Source organism: Elephas maximus, chromosome 8, assembly GCF_024166365.1.
Source record: "Elephas maximus indicus isolate mEleMax1 chromosome 8, mEleMax1 primary haplotype, whole genome shotgun sequence".
Classification (NCBI taxonomy): domain Eukaryota; kingdom Metazoa; phylum Chordata; class Mammalia; order Proboscidea; family Elephantidae; genus Elephas; species Elephas maximus.
The window spans coordinates 116,462,316-116,485,337 of record NC_064826.1 but is presented as its reverse complement, the minus strand read 5'-3'; the positions used below and the strand labels follow the sequence as shown (position 1 = coordinate 116,485,337).

General features: G+C 44.5%; 1 protein-coding gene across 1 annotated transcript in view; it reads right to left on the bottom strand.

Annotated features, from left to right (window-relative positions):
* Positions 1–23,022, bottom strand: part of PKD1L1 (polycystin 1 like 1, transient receptor potential channel interacting) — a 193,459-nt gene that overhangs the window by 22,133 nt on the left and 148,304 nt on the right. The window contains exons 43-50 of the mRNA XM_049893068.1: positions 20,523–20,631; positions 19,437–19,520; positions 18,325–18,497; positions 17,029–17,263; positions 13,101–13,205; positions 12,677–12,817; positions 5,567–5,701; positions 1,931–2,161 (exon numbers count right to left, since the gene is read on the bottom strand). Of these exons, the coding sequence (XP_049749025.1) occupies positions 1,931–2,161; positions 5,567–5,701; positions 12,677–12,817; positions 13,101–13,205; positions 17,029–17,263; positions 18,325–18,497; positions 19,437–19,520; positions 20,523–20,631 (1,213 nt within the window). The remainder of the gene's footprint in view (positions 1–1,930; positions 2,162–5,566; positions 5,702–12,676; positions 12,818–13,100; positions 13,206–17,028; positions 17,264–18,324; positions 18,498–19,436; positions 19,521–20,522; positions 20,632–23,022) is intronic.

Sequence of the window (23,022 nt, the reverse complement as noted above, 5' to 3'; positions counted from 1 at the left end):
TGGCTGCCCTCCATTTTGTGACTATAATTTTATGTTGAGAGGATTAGGGTGGGATTGGAACACCACCCTTACCTGGATCCAATGTAAAGGGAGTTTCCTTGGGGTGTGGCCTGCACCACCTTTTATCTCTCAAGAGATAAAAGGAAGGGGAAACAAACAGAGTTGGGGACCTTATACCACCAAGAAAGCAGCACGAGGAGCAGAGCGTGTCCTTTGGATACGGGGTACCTGCATCTGAGAAGCTCCTCGACCAGGGGGAAGATTGAGGACAAAGACCTTCCTCTAGAGCTGACAGAGACAGAAAGCCTTCCCCTGGAGCCAGTGCCCTGAATTTGGACTTGTAATCTACTAGACTGAGAGAAAATACATTTGTTTGTTAAAGCCATCCATTTGTGGTATTTCTGTTATAGCAGCACTGGATGACTGAGACAGAAATCAATGATGATCTAAATTCTTGGATTGAAAAACTTATTCTCCCCAATTTTCATTTAGAGATTCAGTGCAATTTCAACCAAAATTCCAGCATTTTTTTTTTTTTGTAGATATCGACAAGCTGATTCTAAAATTTACGTCAAAAGGCAAAAGGACTAGAATAGCCAAAACTGAAAAAGAAGCACAAAGTTGGAGGACTCACCCTCTGTATTTAAAGACTTTACAATAAAGTGATAGTAGTCAAGATAGTGTGGTATTGACACAAGGATAGATCAATGGAGCAGAAGTGAGAGTGGAGAGATAAACCCACATAAATCCAGTAAACTGATTTTTGACAAAGATGCAAGGGCAAGTCCATGGAGAAAAAAATAGTCTTTTCAAAAAACTGGCGTTGGAACAATTAGGTATCCATGTACAGTTACACTAACTCCAATCAATGCCTCATACCTTATACTAATATGAACTCAAAATGGATCATCAACCTACATGTAAAATTTTAAACTATAACTATTTTAGAAGAAAACGTGACAGAAAATATGCATGGCTTTGGGTTTCACAATGAGTTTTTAGATATGACACCAAAAACACAATCCATAAAAATAATTGATAAATTGGCTCTTATCACAATTAAAACACTTACTCTTGAGAGACACTGTTAAGAGAATGCAAGGAGAAGTCACAGGCTTGGAGGAAATATTTACATATTACATATCCCATAAGGAACTTTTATCTAAAATACATAAAAATTGCTGATTATTTGGTTATACTCACGTTGTTTCCTACGGACCGTGAGCTTCCTTAGGGCAGGGACCATACACTGTTATCTCTGTTTTGACATTATTTGGACATAATAGACATCCTATACATACTTGTTGAATGAACGCATAGATGAATGGATGGCTGGATGGCTGGCTGAGTGGTGAGCAGGGAGTTAGGAGAGTTGAAAGGAGCAGGGGCTTGGCCCTGTAAGGCAGGTGAGTACATATTGAATAAGAAGACAATGTGTTCCACGTCTGACTTCTTTGCAACAAAGTCCTCAGTATGATGAAATGAAATGTAGGCACCAGCCAAGAACTCATGCATATAAAAAAAGAGATCAAATAACTGAACTCTAGTTCACAGTAAAGTTTGGCTGATTTGGTGTTTTTCAGATAGAATGATTGAGATAACAGGCCACAGTTGTCCCTGCCACAGCATAAGCTTGTGTGAAACACACCTCTGAGGGAGAGAAGAGATTAGCTTCAGCATGGGCAAGGCAGGCTGGAAGGCTTCCTGAAGGAGGGGGTGTCTTGCTGGAGCCATTCTAAACTAAGGAGAGTCAACGTTATTGTGCCCAGGGCCTGCCAGGAGCAGGTCAGGTGGGCTAGGGGTTTGTTATCATGAGACTTGGCTCCGTTGCAGAGTGGAAATACACATATGCACCAAAGAGAATGCCACCGAAACATTAGATGATTTTTCCACAAACCTTTACTTCAAACCCTGGCCCACATATACTTACCATCGTCAGCCACAAAGTGGTCATTACGGTAAAAATGGCTCCATGGTAGCAAGCTGTGGCCCACTGGTTAGACTTGGAAAGGCCTGAGAATGCCTCTCGTCTGCTCCTTCCCAGTAAAGGAAATGGCAGCATGTGGGAGGAATCTGCAAAGATGCTCAGTGGCAGAGCCTGGGAGGAGAGCAGGAATCTGCACAGGTGTGAGTGGATGGCCACCATCAGGACTCCAGCCAGCTGCAGGGGAGAAATCCACCAACCACCTCACACCACTCTTCCTGGGAGCAAAGACTCCTTTGCGGACTTGTAAACGTTTTAACATACAAAAAGCTTAGAGAAAGAGGTTTTTGAGCATTGACCACATCATCCCTAGTTTAATAACTAATCCTCAAAGGTCCAAATGTTTAAGTCAAGGCCAAAACCATCTCAAGCCTTGTGCCTCCCTGCCCCTCCCCATGCTTCTGCCTCATCCCCCACTCCCCAACCTCCACCAGCATCCCCCATACTTGGAACACCCACCCAGCTCACCAAGTTGTAGCTGAGCTCTCTCCTCTATCTGAAGTGCTCCTGCTGCCCAGGACCACTAGTCAGACCCCATTCTCTACTCTTTAAAGTCTGCCCTCCATCTTTCAATGTCTCTCTGACCTCAGAACTGTGTGTGTGCTGCTGGTGCGGGTGCTTGTGAGACTCTCTCCTCTAGCAGCCATGATTGGGGCTATGGCCCCAGTACCTGGCAAGGGCTCGGTGAAATAAAACACTCAATAAATGAGCCAACCAGTGGCCATGGAGTTGATTTCGACTCATAGTGATCCCATGTGTGTCAGAGTAGAACTGTGATCCATAGGGTTTTCTTCCACAGTTTCTAGACATGGTGATCACTGACACTGATTAAATTCTTCATATTATATCGACATTCTTGTTATTTCTGTTCTAGTTCTTTCACTTCCCTCTCTGCCCTTCAACCTTCTCATCTATACTTTAAAATAGCTGTTGACCCTTTGGTCTTATACAGATAATTCTTTTTCTTCTTCTTTTTTTTTTAATGCAATACTCAAGAGTGATAATCTTTACGCTTTGGTTGAAACTGTTACTTAGTTAAAACGTGGCTTCAGGGGATAGTTTCAATTCAAGATTTGAAGAGCAACTCAGGGCCATAGTCTCCAGGACTCCTCCAGCCTCAACAGGTCCAGTAAGTCTGGATTCTTTAAGAATTTGAAGTTTCGTTCCACATTTTTTTTCCCTTTTTATCAGGATTCATCTATTGCGTTTCTGATCAGAACATTCAATAGTGGTAGCCAGGTACCGTCTAATTCTTCTGGCCTCAAGGTGGAAGAGACAGTGGCTCATGTAGCCTATTAGTCTAGTTTCTTCACTGATTCTTGGATTTCCTTCTTTCTCTTTTGTTCCAAATGAATAAAGGCCAATAGTTGTATCTTAGATGGCTGCTCATAAGCTTTTAAGACCTCAGACACTACTCACCATATTGGGAAACTAAAAAACAAACAAACAAATCCATTGCTGTACAGTCAATTCTGACTCATAGTGACCCTATAGGACAGAAAAGAACTGCCCCATAGAATTTCCAAGGAGCACCTGGTAGATTCGAACTGCTGACCTTTAGGTTAGCAGCCATAGTTCTTAACCACTACGCCACCAGGGTTTCCATATTGGGAGGTAGAACATAAATTTTAGAAACTATATTATGCCAGTTGACTGATGGTCCCACAAAACCATGGCCCTAAGCCCCCAAACCAAGAGAACTAATCCCATGAGGTGATTGGTTATTTGGAACTGTCTAATTAGTATCAGCATCTGTAGCCCCCACCCCTTTTTTAGTTGTTATTATTGCAAAACCATATATGATCTATTGACACCAGCTACATTACTCATGCTTTGCAAACTTCACCTAGATTCAATGCCACCTTTCCTATTTCTAAAAACAAAAAGTGACTACTACCTAGACAGTACTTGTGCCTCTCCCCACCAAAGCCCTGGTAACAGCTAATGAACATTAATTTCTATACATTTACCTATTCGTGTCATTTCATAAAAGTGAGAACATATAATATTTGTTTTTATGATTGACTTATTTTGCTCAACATAATGTCCTCCAGGTTCATCACGTTGTAAAGTGTTTTGGGAACTCATTTTTCTTTATCACTGAGTAGTGTTCCATTGTATATATGTACCACAATTTACTTATCCATTCATCTGTTCATGGAACTTGGGTTGTTTCCATCTTTTTGCTGTTGTAGATAGTGCTGCAATGAACATAGGTGTGCATATGTCTCTGTTCATGTCATATGCACAGGGTATGTATACCTAGGAGTGGAATTGCTGGGTTATATGGCAGTTCTGGAGCCTTAGTGGTACAGTGGTTAAGCATTCAGCTGCTAACCAGTAGGTCAGCAGTTCAAATCCACCAGTCACTCCTTGGAAACCCTATGGGCAGTTCTACTTTGTCCTATAGGGTCACTATGTGTTGGAATCGACTTGATGGCAATGGGTTTGGTTGGTTTTAAATGGTCTTAGTGACCATTTTAATAGATCATTTCCACGTATACATAATCTCTAAGCCCAACAATAATCTTCCAGGCATGGCAACTGACCCATGGTTTCAGCAGTGGGCTAGGGAAGGGTAGAGCCAGGGTTGGAATCCAGGTCTCTCTGACCCCAAACCCTGCTTTCTGCCCTGGCTTGCTGAGGCTATTCACCAAGGCTAAGACTAGGAGGGCTTGGGGATTCCATTCCCTCGAGCAGCAGATCTGTGTCCAGGACCCTCTGTGCTAAGAGAGTCAGGGACCCTGAGAGCCAGAGCCCCCTCAAATCAGGCCCCATGGCCCAGGTTCTCCATTGCTTGATCACAATTCTGTTTTGCTGCAGAGGTGGAAACCCTGGCTGCCCCCGACCCGTTCATCTGGAGCCAGGTCATTCCTTATACTAGGGCCACACAGATTTGGCCACACCACAGGAGCCTATCTAGACTATAGCCCTCCTCATTCTTGGCATCACCCACCTGACCAGACCTCAGAGCCAGCCCCAGACTGGGGTGCACCCACACCCTGGTGCCCATACCCAGAATGCCTTGCAGGCAGAGAGTTGTAGGAGAAAGGGTAGAGACATTAGAACGAGGCATTCTGAGAGCCGTGCCTGCGGGTAAGTGCGTACTAGCTAAACCGTATGTCACCAAGACATATTTCTTCACTTCTCTTAGCCTCTTTTTCCTTACCTCTAACAAAGAACAATACCTGCCCACAGGCTGGTAGTGATAATTAAGTGAAGTAATATATAAGTGGCTTCATGCAGCATTCCTGGCACTTAGAAAAAGCTCAACAGGTGATATTAACTACTTACATTAATAATAATAATAATAAAAAATTTTTTTTTTTTTTTTGTGAAAGTATAATACAGAGCAAGTGCTTAATAAATTAGGGTCCTTGCTGTTACAACCATAATTTATCATACACCTCTTTTTGTCAGCTGTCTAAAACCACACTGTAATGATTCAAAGACAGGAATTTTAGGTGGCTGTTTTGCCTTGAGAGAACTTTGCCTTTCCCTTGAGAAAGGACCAGCTGAAGAGAGGACCCTAACTGTGTTGGTTTATTCATGAAATAGCATGAAAGCCTGGGCAGTTCTTACCCCTGGCATGATGGCGTTGGAGAGTGAGTGGCGCAGCATGAAGGAGCAGGAGGCCATGGTCTTTGGAGTGCCGAGAAGATAAACACTTTTTAGAATCAAGAAGAGTAAGAGGATTCCTTGGAGCCACCGTACCTTCTGAGAGAGAAAAACATAGCAGTTCATTGTGTTGTACCAATCACATAGACTCCTGTCAGTCATGGGCAGGCAGAACATGCAGCAAGGGTGTACTGGGTTTGATTAAGTTATGCAGACCAGGGATGGCCAGTCCCAGTAAGTGTTGGGTATCTGCAGAGGAGAAAGAGACAGAGCTGGGAGTAAACACAGACTGCAATGCATTTATAGAAAGACTGGGCTTGAATTCTGACCTACCCATTTCTGTAAAGACCAGGACTAAATCTGGGCCTAGTCATTTTCCTTCTCTGAGTCTCAGTTTACTCTACCCTAAAGAAATAGCCATCACAGGGGCTGGGACATAGACAATATTCAGTGCAGGCTAATTCTCTCCTCTTCCTTCATATTGACAGAATATGTCACAGGTTAAAAATGCTTGTCATGTATATATTTTTCTATTTGATGGATCCTTACAAAAAACCAAGTCCTCCCAGTTTATAGCTATGCAAACTAAGGCTTAGACAAAGGAGGGAAGCAGACAGCTGGTGAAATAGTTGTTGTTGTTGTTAGTTGCGGTGGAGTCAGTTCCAACTCATAATGACCCATGTACCGCAGAACGAAACACTGCCCTTTCCAGCCCCATGGGTGACCCTGCTGGTACGTGAATACCGATGGCATCGCTTCTCACATCACAGCAACACACAAGCCCCCAAAGTACGACAAACTGACAGACACGTTGGAAGGTGAAATGCTGGCCCAGTTCAAATCCAGCCTCTGGGACGGCCTGTTCCTTGCATCCTCCTCTGTGACTCCTATGAGAGCGTCTAACGTTTTTCCTAAGGGGGTTTCATAGGAAAAGTACTTTTGCTGCACAATCTCATCTCTTCTTACCAAATAAGTCACAGAGATTGTAAGTCAAAAAGACAGAAAGGAAAGCTGGACACTTTAAAATCTCCATGGCCAAAAGATGTAGGATTTTGTTTTGTTTTGTATTAATTGGCAGAAGGCCAGCAGTGACCTCTGACAATAATAACCCGGTCTAAAGCCCTGAATGGCTCTTATACCCCTGGTTCCCTTCAGAGCATATGGGCACAGCCATGGGCAGGGCAACAGGGATGAACAGGGCCCCTGCCAGCTCCACTCAGCGGAAATATAACACAAGCCACAGGGGTAATTTTACAGGTATGGTAGCCACATTTTAAAGAAGTAAAAGCAAACAGGTTACTCATCTTATATTTTGTTTAACCATGCATATCTAAAATCTTATCATTTCAATATGCAATCAATATAAAAATTATTAAGGAGACAGTTTACATCCTTCATTTTCATACTAAGATTATGAAATCCAGTAGGTGTATTTTACACTTACAGCACACTTCAGATTAGACTAGCCACACTTCAAGTTCTCAATAACTGCATGTGGTAGTGGCCGTATTGGATAGCACAGCTGTAAACTCCCTTAGGATAGAGCGGAAAGGACCCCCTTTCCTGCCTAAACCTGCTTTGGGGGATGCCATAAAGTCTTCTTCCTTATTATCATTATTTTAACTGCCATTTATAGGACATCCTATTCAATCTGTATGCTGAGCAAATAATCCGAGAAGCTGGACTATATGAAGAAGAATGGGGCATCAGGATTGGAAGAAGACTTATTAACAACCTGTGTTATGCAGATGACAGAACCTTCCTTGCTGAAAGTGAAGATGACTTGAAGCACTCAGTAATGAAGATCAAAGACCACAGCCTTCAGTATGGATTATACCACAACATGAAGAAAACAAAAATCCTCACAACTGGACCAATAAGCAGCATCATGATAAACGGAGAACAGATTGAGGTTGTCAAGGATTTCATTTTATTTGGATCCACAATCAACATCCATGGAAGCAGCAGTCAAGAAATCGAAAGGCACATGGCTTTGGGAAAATCTGCTGCTTTTGCAGATTTTAAAGTGACCTCTTTAAAGTACTAAAAAGCAAAGATGTCACCTTGAGGACTAAGGTGTTCCTAATCCAAGCCATGGTGTTTTCAATCACCTCACATGCATGCAAAACCTGGACAATGAATAAGGAAGACTGAAGAACTGACCCCTTTGAATTTTGGTATTGGTGAAGAATATTGACTATACCATGGACTGCCTAGAGAAAGAACAAATCTGTCTTGGAAGTACAACCAGAATGCTCCTTAGAAGCAATGTTATCAGGAGGGATCAGTCCCTGGAGAAGGACGTCATGCTTGGTAAAATAGAGGGCCAGCAAAAAAGAGGAAGACCCTCAGCGAGATGGACTGACATAGTGGCTGCAACAATGGGCGCAAGCATAGCAACAATTGTGAGGATGGTGCAGGACCGGGCAGTGTTTCATTCTGCTGTGCATAGGGTCGCTATGAGTTGGAACCGACTCAACGGCACCTAACGATGACAATATAGAACATCCACTATGTGCCAAGTTCTGTGCTTGTGGGGTATGTATGTATGTATTTATGCATGCATGCATATATAGGGGGCAGTGGTTCTGTGGTGGAACTCTACATGTGGGAGACCTGGGTTCTGTTCCTGGTCAATGTACCTCATGCACGGCCAACAGCCATCTGTCACCGGAGGCTTGCATGTCATTAGGATGCTTAATGGGTTTCAGAGGAGCTTCCAGACTAAGACTAGGAAGAAAGAGCTGGTGATCTACTTTGGAAAATCAGCATAAAAACCCTATGGATCACAATGGTCTGGTCCAAAACCATCATGGGGATGGCTCAGGACAGGGTAGCGTTTTGTTCTATTGTGCACGGGAGTGTCATGCATCAGGGCCAACTCAACAGCAGCTAACATGTGTATGTCCAAATATACACACACCTGTGCACATGTGCACACACACACATGCATACACACTCAAATGATAACGAGTTAAGTATCATAAAAAAAAAAATTTTTTTTTTTTTTTTTTAATCATAGCTCCACCTTATTAAGACTTGAAGGAAGTTAAGTACCGTCCCAGGCCTGCGCCAGCTCACGGTTCTATAACCCTCTCTATTAAATTCCATCATGAGACTGTCATTCATTTTAGGTTTAGGGTTCACCCTACTCTGGAAATAAATTTCCTACTGTCAGGAAATAAATTCCTGTTCCTTAAAGCTACTCCCCTGCGGTATTTTCTGTTACTTTTGTGTGTGTGTATTATTTTTTGCTACCTATCAATACTAGGAAACCCTGGTGGAGTAGTAGTTAAGTGCTAAGGCTGCTAACCAAAGGGTCAGCAGTTTGAATCCACCAGGCACTCCCTGGAAAATCTATGGGGCAGTTCTACTCTGTCGGTCACTCTGAGTCAGAATCGACCTGACAGCAACTGGTTTTTTTTTTTTAATCAGCTTTTTTTTTTTTTTTTAGGTAACTAAATCTCCTAGTTTGTAAAATGGGTAGAATGCTGGTGCATGTTTTGAAAGATACTGCATTCTTCTAGCACTGGAAGGGAGCTTCAACTTTGGAGCTGTCTCCCTCTGACTATTTATACCAGGGACCTGTTTGAGAAATCAGTACACAGAAGTGGGGACCAGGAGAAGCTGCAGTGTGGGCAGAGGCTGAGGGACCAGCACAGGGAAGAGCGGACAAACACAGGCACCTCAGGGGACCGATGTCATTGACTCTGCACCATTACCGAGGGCTGATCCTCAATACACAGTAGTACAGCAATAGGACTACACGGGTTCAAGCCACGTGCTCCGACCAGAGCACTCTGGGGCCATGACGGTGTGGCCAGTCTTCTCCGAGGACACTTCCATTGGCTCAGAGCTCAGTGCTGAGGAATGTGGCTTCTCAGGTCCCAGAGGCCAGGGCCAAATTCCAGCCCTGTTCCTACTCAGATGTGCATGACCTGGAGCAATTGCTTAGCCTTTCTGAGCATCAGTGTCTGTTACGGATTGAGTTGTACCCCTCCAGCAAAAAAAAAAAAAAAACTTAAGTCCTAACCCCTGTATGAAAATATGACTCTGGAAATGGGGTTTTTGTTGTTTATGAGGTCATACTAGAGTAGGGTGGGTCCTAAACCTAACCCCTTCTGAGAAGTCTTATAAAAAGAGCCAGAACAGACACACATACAGAGGGAAGACAGATACCATGTGAGAACTCATAAACAGCAAAGGAACCTCAAGGATTGCTGGCAGACACCAGATACTTTGAGAGAGGCCCACAGAAGGAATCAACATGGCTGAGAATCTGATTTGGGATTTTATCCTCCAGAACTGTCAGAAAATAAATTCCTGTTCTTTAAAACTACCCATTTGTGGTATTTTCTGTTACTTGTGTGTGTGTGTGTTATTTTTTGTTACCTCTCAGTATGAGGTCACTCAGTCTTCTAGTGTGTAAAATGGGTAGACTGTTGGTGCTTGTTTTTTAGATGGCTGTGTAGTTTCATGTATACATGTATATATAAAGTTTAGAACAATGCCTGGGATGGAGTTAACTCTTAATACATCTTATCTCTTACTCAGTTAGCTTACTTAATTGGCTCTCAGCTAATTAAGAAACCAGAACTTGGCACCTGGACTAGACACACGCTCCGGAGAAGAAGGCATCTGCTCAGACACATTTTTCTGGCAGGGGCAGGGCACATGATGGAAAAGACAGGACATCAGGGAACAAAAGGGTAATAAAAGGTGAACATTTCCCAAGGCCAGGAGTCAGGGGGAGGACAGGCCATTTACTGAAATTAGGCAGGCAGGTGGATTAGACCAGATTCCTTTGGCCCTGATGGTGATCCTTCTAGAAACATTTCCTGCCCACAGAACCTGAGAAGAGCAGTCCTACAACATTTTCCACTCTGCACACACCACCTACCCTTCTTGAGGCTGCTTACCCCTAGCTGACCACTGAGTCATCAGTCAGATTCTATCTAAGAATACATCCTGAGAGAGAGAAGGCCAACCTCAGTCAGGCGGTCCTTGGGGCCAGGATGAATGTCACGGGCATTGCAGCAGTCAGAGCCTCTCACAAGTTGCAGGCCAGCAGCAACTCTGAACAAGCTGAGCAACCCGCTGGTAGAAAGAAGGTGGGCTCATGCAGATGTGCAGGGAACAGTAAACCCAGGAGAACTTGTCACCCCTCAGAGCAGTCATCAGGTGCCATTGAATAGACTCCAACTCATGGTGAATCCATGTGTGTCAGATTAGAACTGTGCTCCACAGGGTTTTCAATGGCTAATTTTTCAAAAGTAGATGGCCAGGCCTTTCTTCTGAGGTGCCTCTGTAGGAAATCAAACCTCCAACCTTTCGGTTAGCAGCCAAGCATATTAACCATTTGTACCACCCAGGGACTCCTGTCCCAGAGAGACACGCCAACACATACTTAACTGAGCACTTACTCCACACTGGACCCTATTCTTGGTGCTGGTGAAACAGTAGTGAACAAAGAGATATAGCCCCTCCCTCATGAAGCTTCCAGTCTTGCCGAGATAGATGGGTAATAAACTAAATAAGACTCGGGTTACAGTAGATGCTGATAAGCGCCATGAGGACTGAAGATGGGAAGGAAGGGGGAGAGATGTCTCAAGGAGAAGGTGATATTAATGAAGATGTCAATGAGAAGGAGGACGAGTGGATGCTGGTCTGATCTCATGCCCTGCCCCAGGACTCCCAGACCCTGCTGAACATCTTGCCTGGGCTCACAGGCTCAGCCTATCCAGGGCCCCTCAACAGCAGAGCATTTGTAAGGTTGTAGCTTTAGTGGATTTCCAAAAGGAAGATAATCTGTACTCTTTCTCTTAAGAAGGGACCCCAAGTGTGAAAGGCTTGAGGCCCTACAAATCTGGACCCACCCTGCTTGGGCTCCCTCAGAACCCTGTTTCTGTCCCCTTGAGCAGTGGACATCTGTGGCTCTCCACAAATGACTTCTGATGAGAAGAGCAGGACACACACCACCAGGAAACAGTGACCCAGGGGTCAATGGAGGAAGCACAGAAGTGGGAGGACTCAGAGCTTCATCCCAACCAGGTCTCCCGTTAGGGCAGACAGGAGGGCAGGGTCAGGAGCCAAGACCACACAAAGAAGCAAAGAGCAATGCAGGGGAGGACAGAGAAAAGGGAGCAGGGAAGTCATCTGTTTGAGATGGAGCTGGGTGATGAGGGCCTGAAGCTGGAGCAGAACTTGCTCCTGTGCTGCCTTTTGCAAGGTGCTTCTGGGTTGCTCTAGAACCAAGCCCAGCCATGGGGTGTAAGTGTATGCAGGGCCTCTGGGGTGGCTGGGGCCTGGACTGCCTTCTGTTGGATGGGAGAGGCTAAAGTGTGAGCACGTGGGCTTGAGTCCACACATCAACCTGCCTAATGTCAGAGCCTCAGCACGGGTCTGCAAGGTATTGATGCAATCACCCTCCCAGATGTGGGATTCTCCCCATCTCTTCGAAGTCTCGCCCAGCTCCATCTGGCCACCCCAACATGAAACCCCTCCTCTTCCCAGCCTTGCCCAGCTCCATCTGGAAACATTTGCACTGCTCTACCCAGCAGGGAGCTTGCTGTCCCCAAGGGGGGCCCATCCCTTTTGGGAAGGCTCCCTGGGAAACAGGAGAGTGGGAACTTTGAAGCTGGCTCCTCCCCATCGTGGTGCCTGGGCCTTTCCTTGAGCCTCAGTCTTTTAACTTGAAAGAGGAGATGAGGACTGTTCCCTCTAGGACTACTGTCGGGACAAAGAGAGAAGAGACACAATGTGTCTAAACAAGTGAATGCTGTTCTCTTCCTTTCTGCTTAATCAAAACCTGCTTACTCATAGCTTATCATCACTTGAGTAGTTCCATGCTTTTGATTCTACTCCCTACAGAATACACATGCTCCCAAATCCCAAAGCATGTCCTACGGATTTCAGGCCCTTCCCAGTCTGAGTCACTCTTCGAGCCTGGAGCAATATCATCCAATATAAACAAGACCACTATCTCACCACTTCTAGAACTTGATGACCTCTTCTTTCAGACAGCATTACAGTGTAATGGCTTCTATTCTCGTTGCACTGAATGCCCTGCCATACCTGATTCCACGATGTGATAAGACTGAGGTCCACAAATTCTTGAAAAAATCCCTTATGAAATTGGTCGATAACATCCCCAGCAAGAATAACAAGATGACTGGAGGCTACGTAGTAGGCAAGGCCCAGTCCAACCACAGAGAGCTGAAACGTTGAACAGAAAGGGTTCGTTCAGCGACATTCCCAAGGAAACGGCAGACCTTGGTACTCCATGTGACTCGGGTTGTAAATTAACAGTGAAATCACTAAACAGAGACTTTATCTCAAATGCTATTTTAGCATTAACACAACAGAGTGAGAAAGCTGCAACCATGTTGGAATTAGCTAGTGCATAATTAATTTCCCATTACAATCATTTTTTATTTTCAGATAAAAGTACTTTATTATTATTATTTTTTTGTGAAGAAAGTGATAGAAGAGAAGCTACCTCCAGCCAGTTGCTTGGTTTTCGCCAATAGTTGAGGATGCCTTTCTCAATCATACCGTAGAGTTGAAAACAGAGGTGAACCAGGTTGAGCACCAGAAAGACCAGCTGATGGAGAGAAAATAACTACAAATATTAACAAAATCTTTTTAAGGTCTCAATTTTTGGCCAATTCCCCATCAATACTTTTTGAGTGGGTATTACACAAGTTAATTTTTTGCTCCTCAGAGTATTGATAAAGAACTTGCTATTCAGACTGGGGTAGCCTGACACCTCTTCACCCACAAGCACGCATAGACTACTATTTGGTGCCAGGTGCTAGGGGTACAATCAAACTCACAGAGATCACTGCACTCATTGAAACGGCAGACTATGAATACATATCCTATGTCTGATCTCCTGACCTCCACGCCAGCCCCTTCCAGGCCTTCTTCTGCACTGCTCAAAAGGATGCGTTTATATGTATACGTGTGTGTGTGTAGTATTAAAAGCCAAACCAAGTGCAGTGGCGTCAATGCTCACTCACAGAGACCCCACGTATTACAGAGTAGAGCTGCTTCACAGGGTTTTCTTGTGCTGTAACATTTATGGAAGCAGATTGCTAGGCTTTTCTTCTGTGGAGACTCTAGCTGGGCTTGAACCACCAACGCTTAGGTTAGCAGCTGAGTGCCAACTATTTGTACCACCCAGGGACCATGTGTGTATTGTTAGATGCTGTCGAGTTTGCCCCCAACTAATGGTGGCCGCATGCACAACAGAAACCTAAGGCTGCCCGTTCCTGCACCAGCCCCATGCGTGACTGCAGGTTGTACCATTGTGATCTATACAGTTTTCATTGGCTGATTTTTGAAAGTAGATTGTCAGGCTCTTTCTCCTAGTCCATCTTAGTCTGGAAGCTCTGCTGAAACTTGCTCAACATCATAGCTTGCACTGTCAAACACGTGGTGGCTGCCCATAAGTGCATTGACTGAGAATTGAAACCAAGACAGTGAAAAAGAGAAAGACTCTCAACGAGATAGATTGACACAGTGGCTACAACAACAAGTTCAAACACGGCAACGATTATAAGGATGGTACAGGACCAGGCAATGTTTTGTTCTGTTTTACATAAGGTCACTATGAGTCAGAACTGACTTGATGGCACCTAACAACCTCTCTTTCTCTTATCAGTTTCTACCACCAAGTAAAACCTTTAAATGCTCCTGTGCTAAGAATTTCTTAATTATTTTCTATTAATGCAGTTATCTCAACATCGTTGAGTTACCCTTCATTCATGCATGCATACATTCATTCAGAAGAAGAACGAGGGAGCTAAACATGTCTGAGGTCCAGTCAGCCTTGTAGAGTTCTTATTGACATTTAAGCTGGAGGAGTGTCTTTAGGGGTCATATGCCTCTCCTTCAGGGGATAAGTGTGGATTAACATTTATTTCAAGACAAAGAAAGAAAAGCCATTACTGAGTACCTATCAGGCACTACTTTTTTTTTTTTTTTTATCATTTCAATTTTTTTTATTGTACTTTAGATGAAGGTTTACAGAACAAACTAGCTTCTCATTAAACAATTAGCACACATATTGTTTTGTGACATTGGTTGCCAACCCCACAACATGTCAACACTCTTCCTTTCTTGAACTTGGGTTCCCTATTACCAGCTTTCCTGTCCCCTCCTGTATTCTCATCCTTGCCCCTGGGCTGGTATGCCCATTTAGTCTCATTTTGTTTTATGGCCCTGTCTTATCTTTGACTGAAGGGTGAGCCTCAGGAGTGATTTCATTACTGAGCTGAAAGGGTGTCAAGGGGCCATACTCTCGGGACTTCTCCAGTCTCTGTCAGACCAGCAAGCATGGTCTTTTGCATCTGTGTGTGTGAGTTAGAATTTTGTTCTACATTTTTCTCCAGCTCTGTCCGGGACCCTCTATTGTGATCCCCATCACAGCAGTCAGTGGTGGTAGCTGGGCACCATCTAGTTGTGCTGGACTCAGTCTGGTGGAGGCTGTGGTACTTGTGGTCCGTTAGTTATTTGGACTAATCTTTCCCTTGTGTCTTTGGTTTTCTTCATTCTCCCTTACTCCAGATGGGGTGAAATCAATGGAGTATCCCAGATGGCTGCTCACAACTTTTAAGATCCCAGATGCTGCTCGCCAAAGTAGAATGTAGAACACTTTCTTTCTAAACTGTGTTATACCAATTGAGCTAGATTTCCCCCGAGATCATGGTTCCCACAGCCCTCAGCCCACTAATTCAGTCCCTCAGGGAGTCTGGATGTGTCTATGAAGCTTCCATGACCTTGATATCAGACACTACTTCTGAGCCTCAGTTTCTTCATGACTGAAACAGGAACAGTAATAACTACTTCACAGATGAACTTAAATGACATAATGTACATGGAAAGTACTTTGTAAACAGAAAACACTCTGCAGACTAACTCGTGTGTTCCCCTTTGTGCATCTGACCTTCTCACTCCTGTAACCCCTACCCCATATTAAAACACTGTGAATCTTTGATGGTTAGTAACCCAAACTCAAATTTAATAATCTTATGAGGGTTTGAACCACATTAGCAGGAAGCTTTATAATTACTTTTTGTTTTCGTTGGGGGTTATATATAGGAGCCCTGGTGCACAGTGCTTAAGTGCTTGGCTGCTAGCTGAAAGGTTGGCAGTTCAAACTCACCAGGTACTCTGCGGGAAAAAGATGTGGCAGTCTGCTTCTGTGAAGATTTATGGACTTAGAAACCCTATAGAGTGATTCTACTCTGTCCTACGGGGTGTTATGAGTCAGAACAGACTCCACAGCAGTGGGTTTGGTTCTGGTATGTACTGTCCCCACGGGACACAAAAGAAAGGAGAGTTCATTTTTGGTGGTTAATGCAAAGGCGTTCAAAAGCAATGCTGTGTGGATCCGTACTGCAGCCTACGGCAAAAGGAAAAATCAGCAATACTGATTGTATCTTGATTTAAAATTTTGATATTTTGTCCATCGTGGGCTTTTTACATTAATTTTCATTTTTGAAAATATTGCATTACAGCATGACTTATCTTGATGCCTGAGATTTTGGAGCCCCAGCAAGTTTTGCACTTGAGGCAGGTACCTCACCTGCCTCACCTTACTCCAGACCCTGCTCCTTTTCTAGTCTTCCCTTCCCACCCCAACATACAAGCAGAGCACTGAGGCTCCACTCACAATCTCAGCCTTCACTGTCACTGGCAATCCACAGAATTGGAAATCTCATGAGTTTCCAACCCTTCACTTCTGAGGGAGTCTCTGGGTGGTGTAAATGGTTAACATGTTCAGCTACTAACTGAAAGGCTGGCAGTGTGAGTCCACCCAGAGGCACCTCGGAAGAAAGGCCTGGAGATCTGCATCTGAAAAATCAGCCATTGAAAACTTCATCGAGTGCACTTCTACTCTGACACGCACGGGGTCACCATGAGTCAGAATTGGCTCGATGGCAACTGGATTTTGGTTATATTCCTAAGGCAATGTGTTTCTCATCTCATTTTTCTGTGTATTTGACCTGAAATGTCATTAAATCTTTGTTTTTCGTAGCTGAAAGCTTAAATATAGGCAAAAAAATCAGAAAAAGCCCTCAAGAAAATGTTCGCAATGGCTTCCTGTGCTCTTGATTGTTTTCTGAAGCGACACGAACGTATTCTACCTTACCAAGACCTACGGGAAAGATCTAGATATTAGTCCCAATCCCCCTAAGATAAATTCTGTATGTCAAGGTAGCTCTATATTTGCACATGCCATGTACATGGTGATTGGTTTCCCCATCAGAGTCTTATTCATTTTGTGCCCCAACACTAATAAGGCCGCCATGTAATAGGAATGTGGCCCGTGGTGTCTGGATGGATAAGACCTATTGGTGGGGTAGCCTGCAGGCTTCTTTCTGAGCCCCCCTCGTAGGCAGGGGCTGACCTAAACTCACCTCAGTAAACACGAGGGGGTACCTCAGGGTTGAGTCACTGAGGAAAACGCTGGCTGACTCCACTTGAGAGGAGGGAAGGAGATGCCCGGTGGGAGTCACCTCCATCCTTAGGGACACTCTGGTGAGGAGCTGGGTTGGAGGGTTGTAGAGGGTGAAGTGCACAGAAACGGCCCTGGTGCCTCGGCTGATCCATCGGTTGGCCCTGAGGTTGGTCAGGATCGCGTGGGCTTCAGGCCTGCAAAGGAGCACAAGTCCAGGGAAGACGGAAAGGCTTTGAAGTCCACAAAGTATCCACAAGGCAGGCCCCACACCGGGAATGCCTGAGGCAAGCATTCTCAAGGAAAACAACCCCTGAGCTTCAAAGAGTTGCACAGATGGGCCCTTCTGTATCCGTGGAGTCGCTCAATAGCCCTTTGTGCCTCTTTCTTTGCCCTACCCTCTTGCCATGTCAGCAGCCAGGGTGGACACACAGGCAGGGGGGTTGAAGAGAGGAGAGCTTCCGGTTCCCCACAGCACAGCATGGTGGGGTGGGGGGGTTCCCAGTATTTCAGCACCAAGGGCTCCACAACATCCAGTTTTCTTTTTCTGCAATGGTCCCCATTCTTTAAAGAAATTATTTTTAACAATCCACATTTAGTACCTAGTAGATTGTTTCCTTTTCCTTTTTTATTTATTTATTTTTAGTATTACTCAAAGGCATACATTATTGTCATCACCAAGCAGGATTGTTAGTACAATCCCAACAGCACGTAAAGGAGCATGCTGCCACTGTGGGCCAGGGAGGCAGGACAGAGGACACTGTAGGCTGGCTGGCTTCAAACCCTGGCTCTAACTTGGGAGCAGTTCAGTCTCCCTAGCCTCAATTCCTTCCTCTGTACAACATCATACAAAAGTAGTACTAGCACTACTTCACAGAGTTGTGGGGATTAAGTGAGGTGCTTTTTTAGTGTCCAGCTTGGTTCAATACATGTCCATCACGCTCCATGACATCAGGCCTTCTAGGAATAAATCAAGCATTTTTGGAAGAATGTTCAGTTTTGCCCTTTCTTATGCACTTAGAGTCTGAAGACCTGAGTTTCAACTCTAATCCTGTTGCACACCAGCTGGTGCCCTTGGGCAGCTACTATTCTGTGATCTGACAATAGTAACAAGTCTGCCGTAACCCCCTGGGGCCTGTTTCCATCACTGTGGAGGCACGTGCCTGCCCTGGAAGCCCTCTGGGAAGCTGCCTTTGGCCACAGAGTGCTCATGTCCAGTGCACACACTGATGACCACGGGCTCTCCAAACACACTGACCTTGTCCTGCCCAGGGGGAGTACACAGTCCTCCCTCGCCCCGCAGCCCTCGGGACGACTCGGGGTTACTTTTTGATTCTCTGGGTCTGTCATGTAGTGGTTTATAGGCCCTCCAACTTTGGGGCTACAGGCAGGAAGAGCATCTTTGATAAGGGCTGAAAATGGGCTGGAAAGCTGAAAAAGAAACCACCAGAGAAGAAATAGGTACATATTTCAAATTTCACCCTGCGTCCTGGGGTTTGCAAACCCTGACCGACAAAGGTATATCCAATATTCTGAAACGTGGTACACGTGGTCTCCCGCTGTATCTGCTGAGTATCTAGAAGCTGGGGTGTCTGACTGCCTGGGCCTGGACAATCCAAATCCTATCCCTTTATGGGAGATGATAGAGGGAGAGTGCCCATAGCAGTGGGCACAATCAGAAAAAGATTTGCCAGTATTCTACTTTTAGCATTGAAAAAAATATTCTGGTTTTACCTAAAATGTTAAGTCTTCTAACGGTCAGATCATGAATCAACTAGCCTTGCAGCAGAGTGCCAGGGTAGGAAGAGGTATTTGGAAAGGCGGGAAGAGAGAAGGAAATGGAGGTCAAGGATCACACTGCCCCAAACCTGGGAACTCACACAAACGATCAGCCAGACTCCCAGAGATGATTAAAATTATCTACCAATTTCCGGCCCAAACATTTCCTGTTGTGCTGCTGAGTCAATGTCAACTCACGGTGACCCTAAAGGACAGAACAGAACTGCCGCATAGGGTTTCCTAGGCAGTAATCTTTACAGGAGCAGATCGTCAGGTTTTTTCTCCCACAGAATGGCTGGTGGATTTGAACCATCAACCTTTGCATTTGGAGCCGAGTGCTTAACCATTTTGCCACCAAACCCGTTGCTATCAAGTTGATACCGACTCATAGAGACCCTATGGGACAGAGTAGAACTGCCCCATAGGGTTTCCAAGGAGTAGGTGGTAAGTTTGAACGGCCAACATTTTGGTTAGCAGCCAAGCTCTTAACTGCTACACTACCAGGGCTCCCTTTGTGCTATCAAGGATCCCTAAATGTCTCCTGGTCAGTTATAATTTAATTTATTTTTAGGGGAGAAAAGAATATCTTACCTTGCATAAACTATTCAGAGAAATATTTAGCTGTTTAATTACTGAGATGCCAATTAGATAGCATTTTCCTTCAAGAGCTCCAGGCTAAAAGAAAAAAAAAATTAAAATGACTGGAAATACTGTAAACTTAAAAGAGCATCATCAAGTAGTGTTCAAAAGCTGTGGGTATGTGCTGGGTAGCTTTGCCTGCTAAACTGGAGGTCAGAATTTTATTTTCCTTCTAAAGACATTCTCAGGCTTTAACCATCATTCTAAGAAAGATAGCAACTACCTCCACACTCTTGTCCTGGAAAGAGTCTAAAATTCATATGGTGCTTCCATAATCTGTACCAAATAAGAACCTTTTTATCTTTTTCTAAAGTTTCTCCAGTTTCAACCCATGTGATTACACGGAATACACCTAAATGAAATTAGAAATAAAGTGGTTGGGAAATGCAGGACAGAGTCATTTTATAAAAAGAAAAAGGTAGAAAATAAAAGATAAGCTAGGAAGACCCTCAACGAGATGGATGGACTCAGTGGCTGCAACAATGGGCGCAAACATAGCAACGATTGTGAGGATAGTGCAGGACAGGGCAGTGTTTTGTTCTGTCGTACATAGGGTCACTATGAGTCGGAACTGATTTGACGGCACCTAACAACAAGAATTTTTTTTTTTTTTTTTAACAACAAGAACAGGAACAGAGTTACACAAAATGCATATCCCACTGTAACTTTTTCTCCAGAACTTGGGACAAGGCTCGCCTCTTGCAGGAAGCTTCCTTGATGCTTCCATCCCAGCCATTTGCCCTCCTCAGTTCCGTGGCTGCTCCTTGGGCTCCCCTTGTCATGGCATTCTGCACACTGAACTGGAACCTTCTGTTTGCTAGCTGTTCATGCCATCAGCCTGAAAGCTCCTGTTGGGACGCCATGTCCCTGCATCTAGCTAGGGCCTGAGAGTAGTTAACCTGGGGAATTGGGTGTAGCTGGGGAGGGTGTCATGGAATTTTGCAGGGAGAGGAACAGCATACTTTTTACCGGTTTCTGCCACTATCACATGGCTTTTCTGAGGTGATACTATTGCGGAGAGGAAAATGGAAGACGCACCTGGGCCCCATGCACGTCAGCCCCATACAGCCCATCCAGAAGCCTGGTCAGACTCCACTCCCACCAGCTATCGGTGCTTCTCAGGCCCTTAAAGGAGTTCTCAGCATTTCTTCATGGATGAATAAAAACAAAATGTTGTTTCTGGATCAACAAGAACTAATGGCAAGAATGAAAATGTTTCTCCTGCCAATTTTTTTTCTCTAATTCACATTAAACTAAACTCTTTTCAGAGACTCTGAAGAAATTAAAACCCAAACCATTTATATTTTGAGGTACAAAACTCCAGCACTCATTCTGATACTTAATAGCAGGAGACAGGGCAGTATAGTGGATAAAGTACTTATTCATTCACTTGTTTATTCACTCAACAAACTATGCAACTACTATGTGCCAGGCACAGTTACAGAACATGGGAAACTGAAAACCAAGTCCCTTCACAGTTAGAGGAAACAAACAATGCTATTGTTGTGTGCCCTTGAGCTGATCCCAACTCGCACTGACCCTATAAGACAGAGTAGAACTGTCCCATAGAGTTTCCTAGGCTGAAATCTTTATGGAGGCAGATTGCCAGGTCTTTTCTCCCATGGAGCTGCTGGTGGGTTCAAACTGCTGGCCTTTTGATTAGCAGGCAAGTGCTTAATAGGGCTCCTTCAAAACAATAAATAAGCAAAATACATGCTATGTTGGTAATAAATGTTAAGGAGAAAAGGTTAAGCAGAAAAGACCGGCTGTTGTGGGATGCGCAACTGAATATCTTAGTTCCAAGTGTCCAGGGAATGCTTCAATAGAAGGTGGTATTTGAGCAAAGTCCTGAAGAAATGAGCCACATGGACACCGAGAGATGGCGTGCCAGGCAGAGAGGATGGCAGGGGCACAGGCCGGGGCAGGAAGGTTCAGGAACAGAGCAGAGGCCAGTGTGGCTGGTGCGGAGTGAACAATGGGGGTAGGAGGAGAAGGAGGAGGCCCTGGATCACACGAGTCGATACCCAAGTCCTTTCTCACTATGTATTGCCTGCTGAGCATGTCATTTAATCTTTTTTTCTTCAGTGCCCCCCAAAATGACAACAGTCACAACGAGATCCTGGCACCAAGACGGCTCTGAGCACTCGATGAGAGGCACAGATGAGGGGGTGGTGTTGACACTTAGTAGGGAGTCAACACGAAGCAGTGCTGTTTCAGTGGTGGATTCTCATCCTGCATGCGGGAGACCCTGGTTCAATTCCAGGCAATGCCTGTAATGCTCAGCCACCACCTGTCAGTCAGTGGAGGCTTGTATGTTGCTTTGATTTCTAAAAGAGTTTCAGTGGGGCTTCTAGACTAAGACAGACTAGGAAGAAAGGCCTGGTGACCTACTTCCAAAAGTCAGCCAGTGAGAACCCCATGGATCACAACAGTCCAATCCACAACCAACCATGGGGATGGCACAGGACCAGGTAGTGTTCTGTTCCACTGTGCATGGGGTTGCCATGAGTCAGGGGTGAATCAACAGCAGCTAACAGCAACAATAAAACTTGGATCAAAATACATGTCAAGTGTAAGGCAAGTTGTAGACCCCCAAAAGCACGCAGAGGTGGGATCAAGTAGCTGAGGGGAGATACTTCTGGAGACAGAGAAGGGAGGCGTAAAGTAAGCTGATCCAGCTCTGCAAGCATTCACAACCTCAGTCAGAGGAAGGAAAAGGATGAACAGAGAGAGGTGAAGAGAGAGAGGGCTTCAGGGAAGGAGGGAGGGGAAGGGAGAGGTGAGAGGTGAAGAAAGATGGTTGATTTTCAGTACAGGAATATCTTAAGCATCTGCTCTGGGAAGCAGAACTGTTGGATCTCATTTGACAGACAAACATTAATCCCATTTTTTTTTAATAGACTAATAGGATCCATATTTTGTGTTTTTTTAAAAAATAGATCCTTAAAGCCATGTTGTGTTTTCACAACTTTTAGGTAAACTTATCACTTCCTGATACTTTCTCCCCAATTGCGATAATGTTGAAGTCAAGAACCGAGTGTGACTCAGAGACAAAATTGTCCACATCCCATCTGTCTGCATTTCATGCCTCCTTCCTGACAAGCTTGGAGTGCATGTGGTGAACCAAACAATTCAGGAATACTCTAGCCCAGTCTCTATTAATTCAAGTTATTAAAGAGGTCTATAAAATAGCTGAACAATGCAAAAGATAAAATCAGCAGTTGTTTTCCATTTATGGTACATGGGAAGAACACCTACTCCATTTATTGGTGGTTTTTGTCTTGTTTTATTTGGAATTTCATGGAGACTTTATTGATTTTAGGACCACTTAAAGCTTAAATAAGAAGAAATTCAATAATACGATAATTTTTTGTTAAGACCTTAGAAATCAAGTAGCCCACCTACTTCACTTTATGGATGAGGACGCTAGGGCCCAGAGTCAAAGGACTTGCCCAGCATTACTTGGTCACCAAATGAGGGCAAGAACCCTTTAGTTCTTCCATCTAGGATGCTAGCAAATGTCAAATCCTAAAAGTGG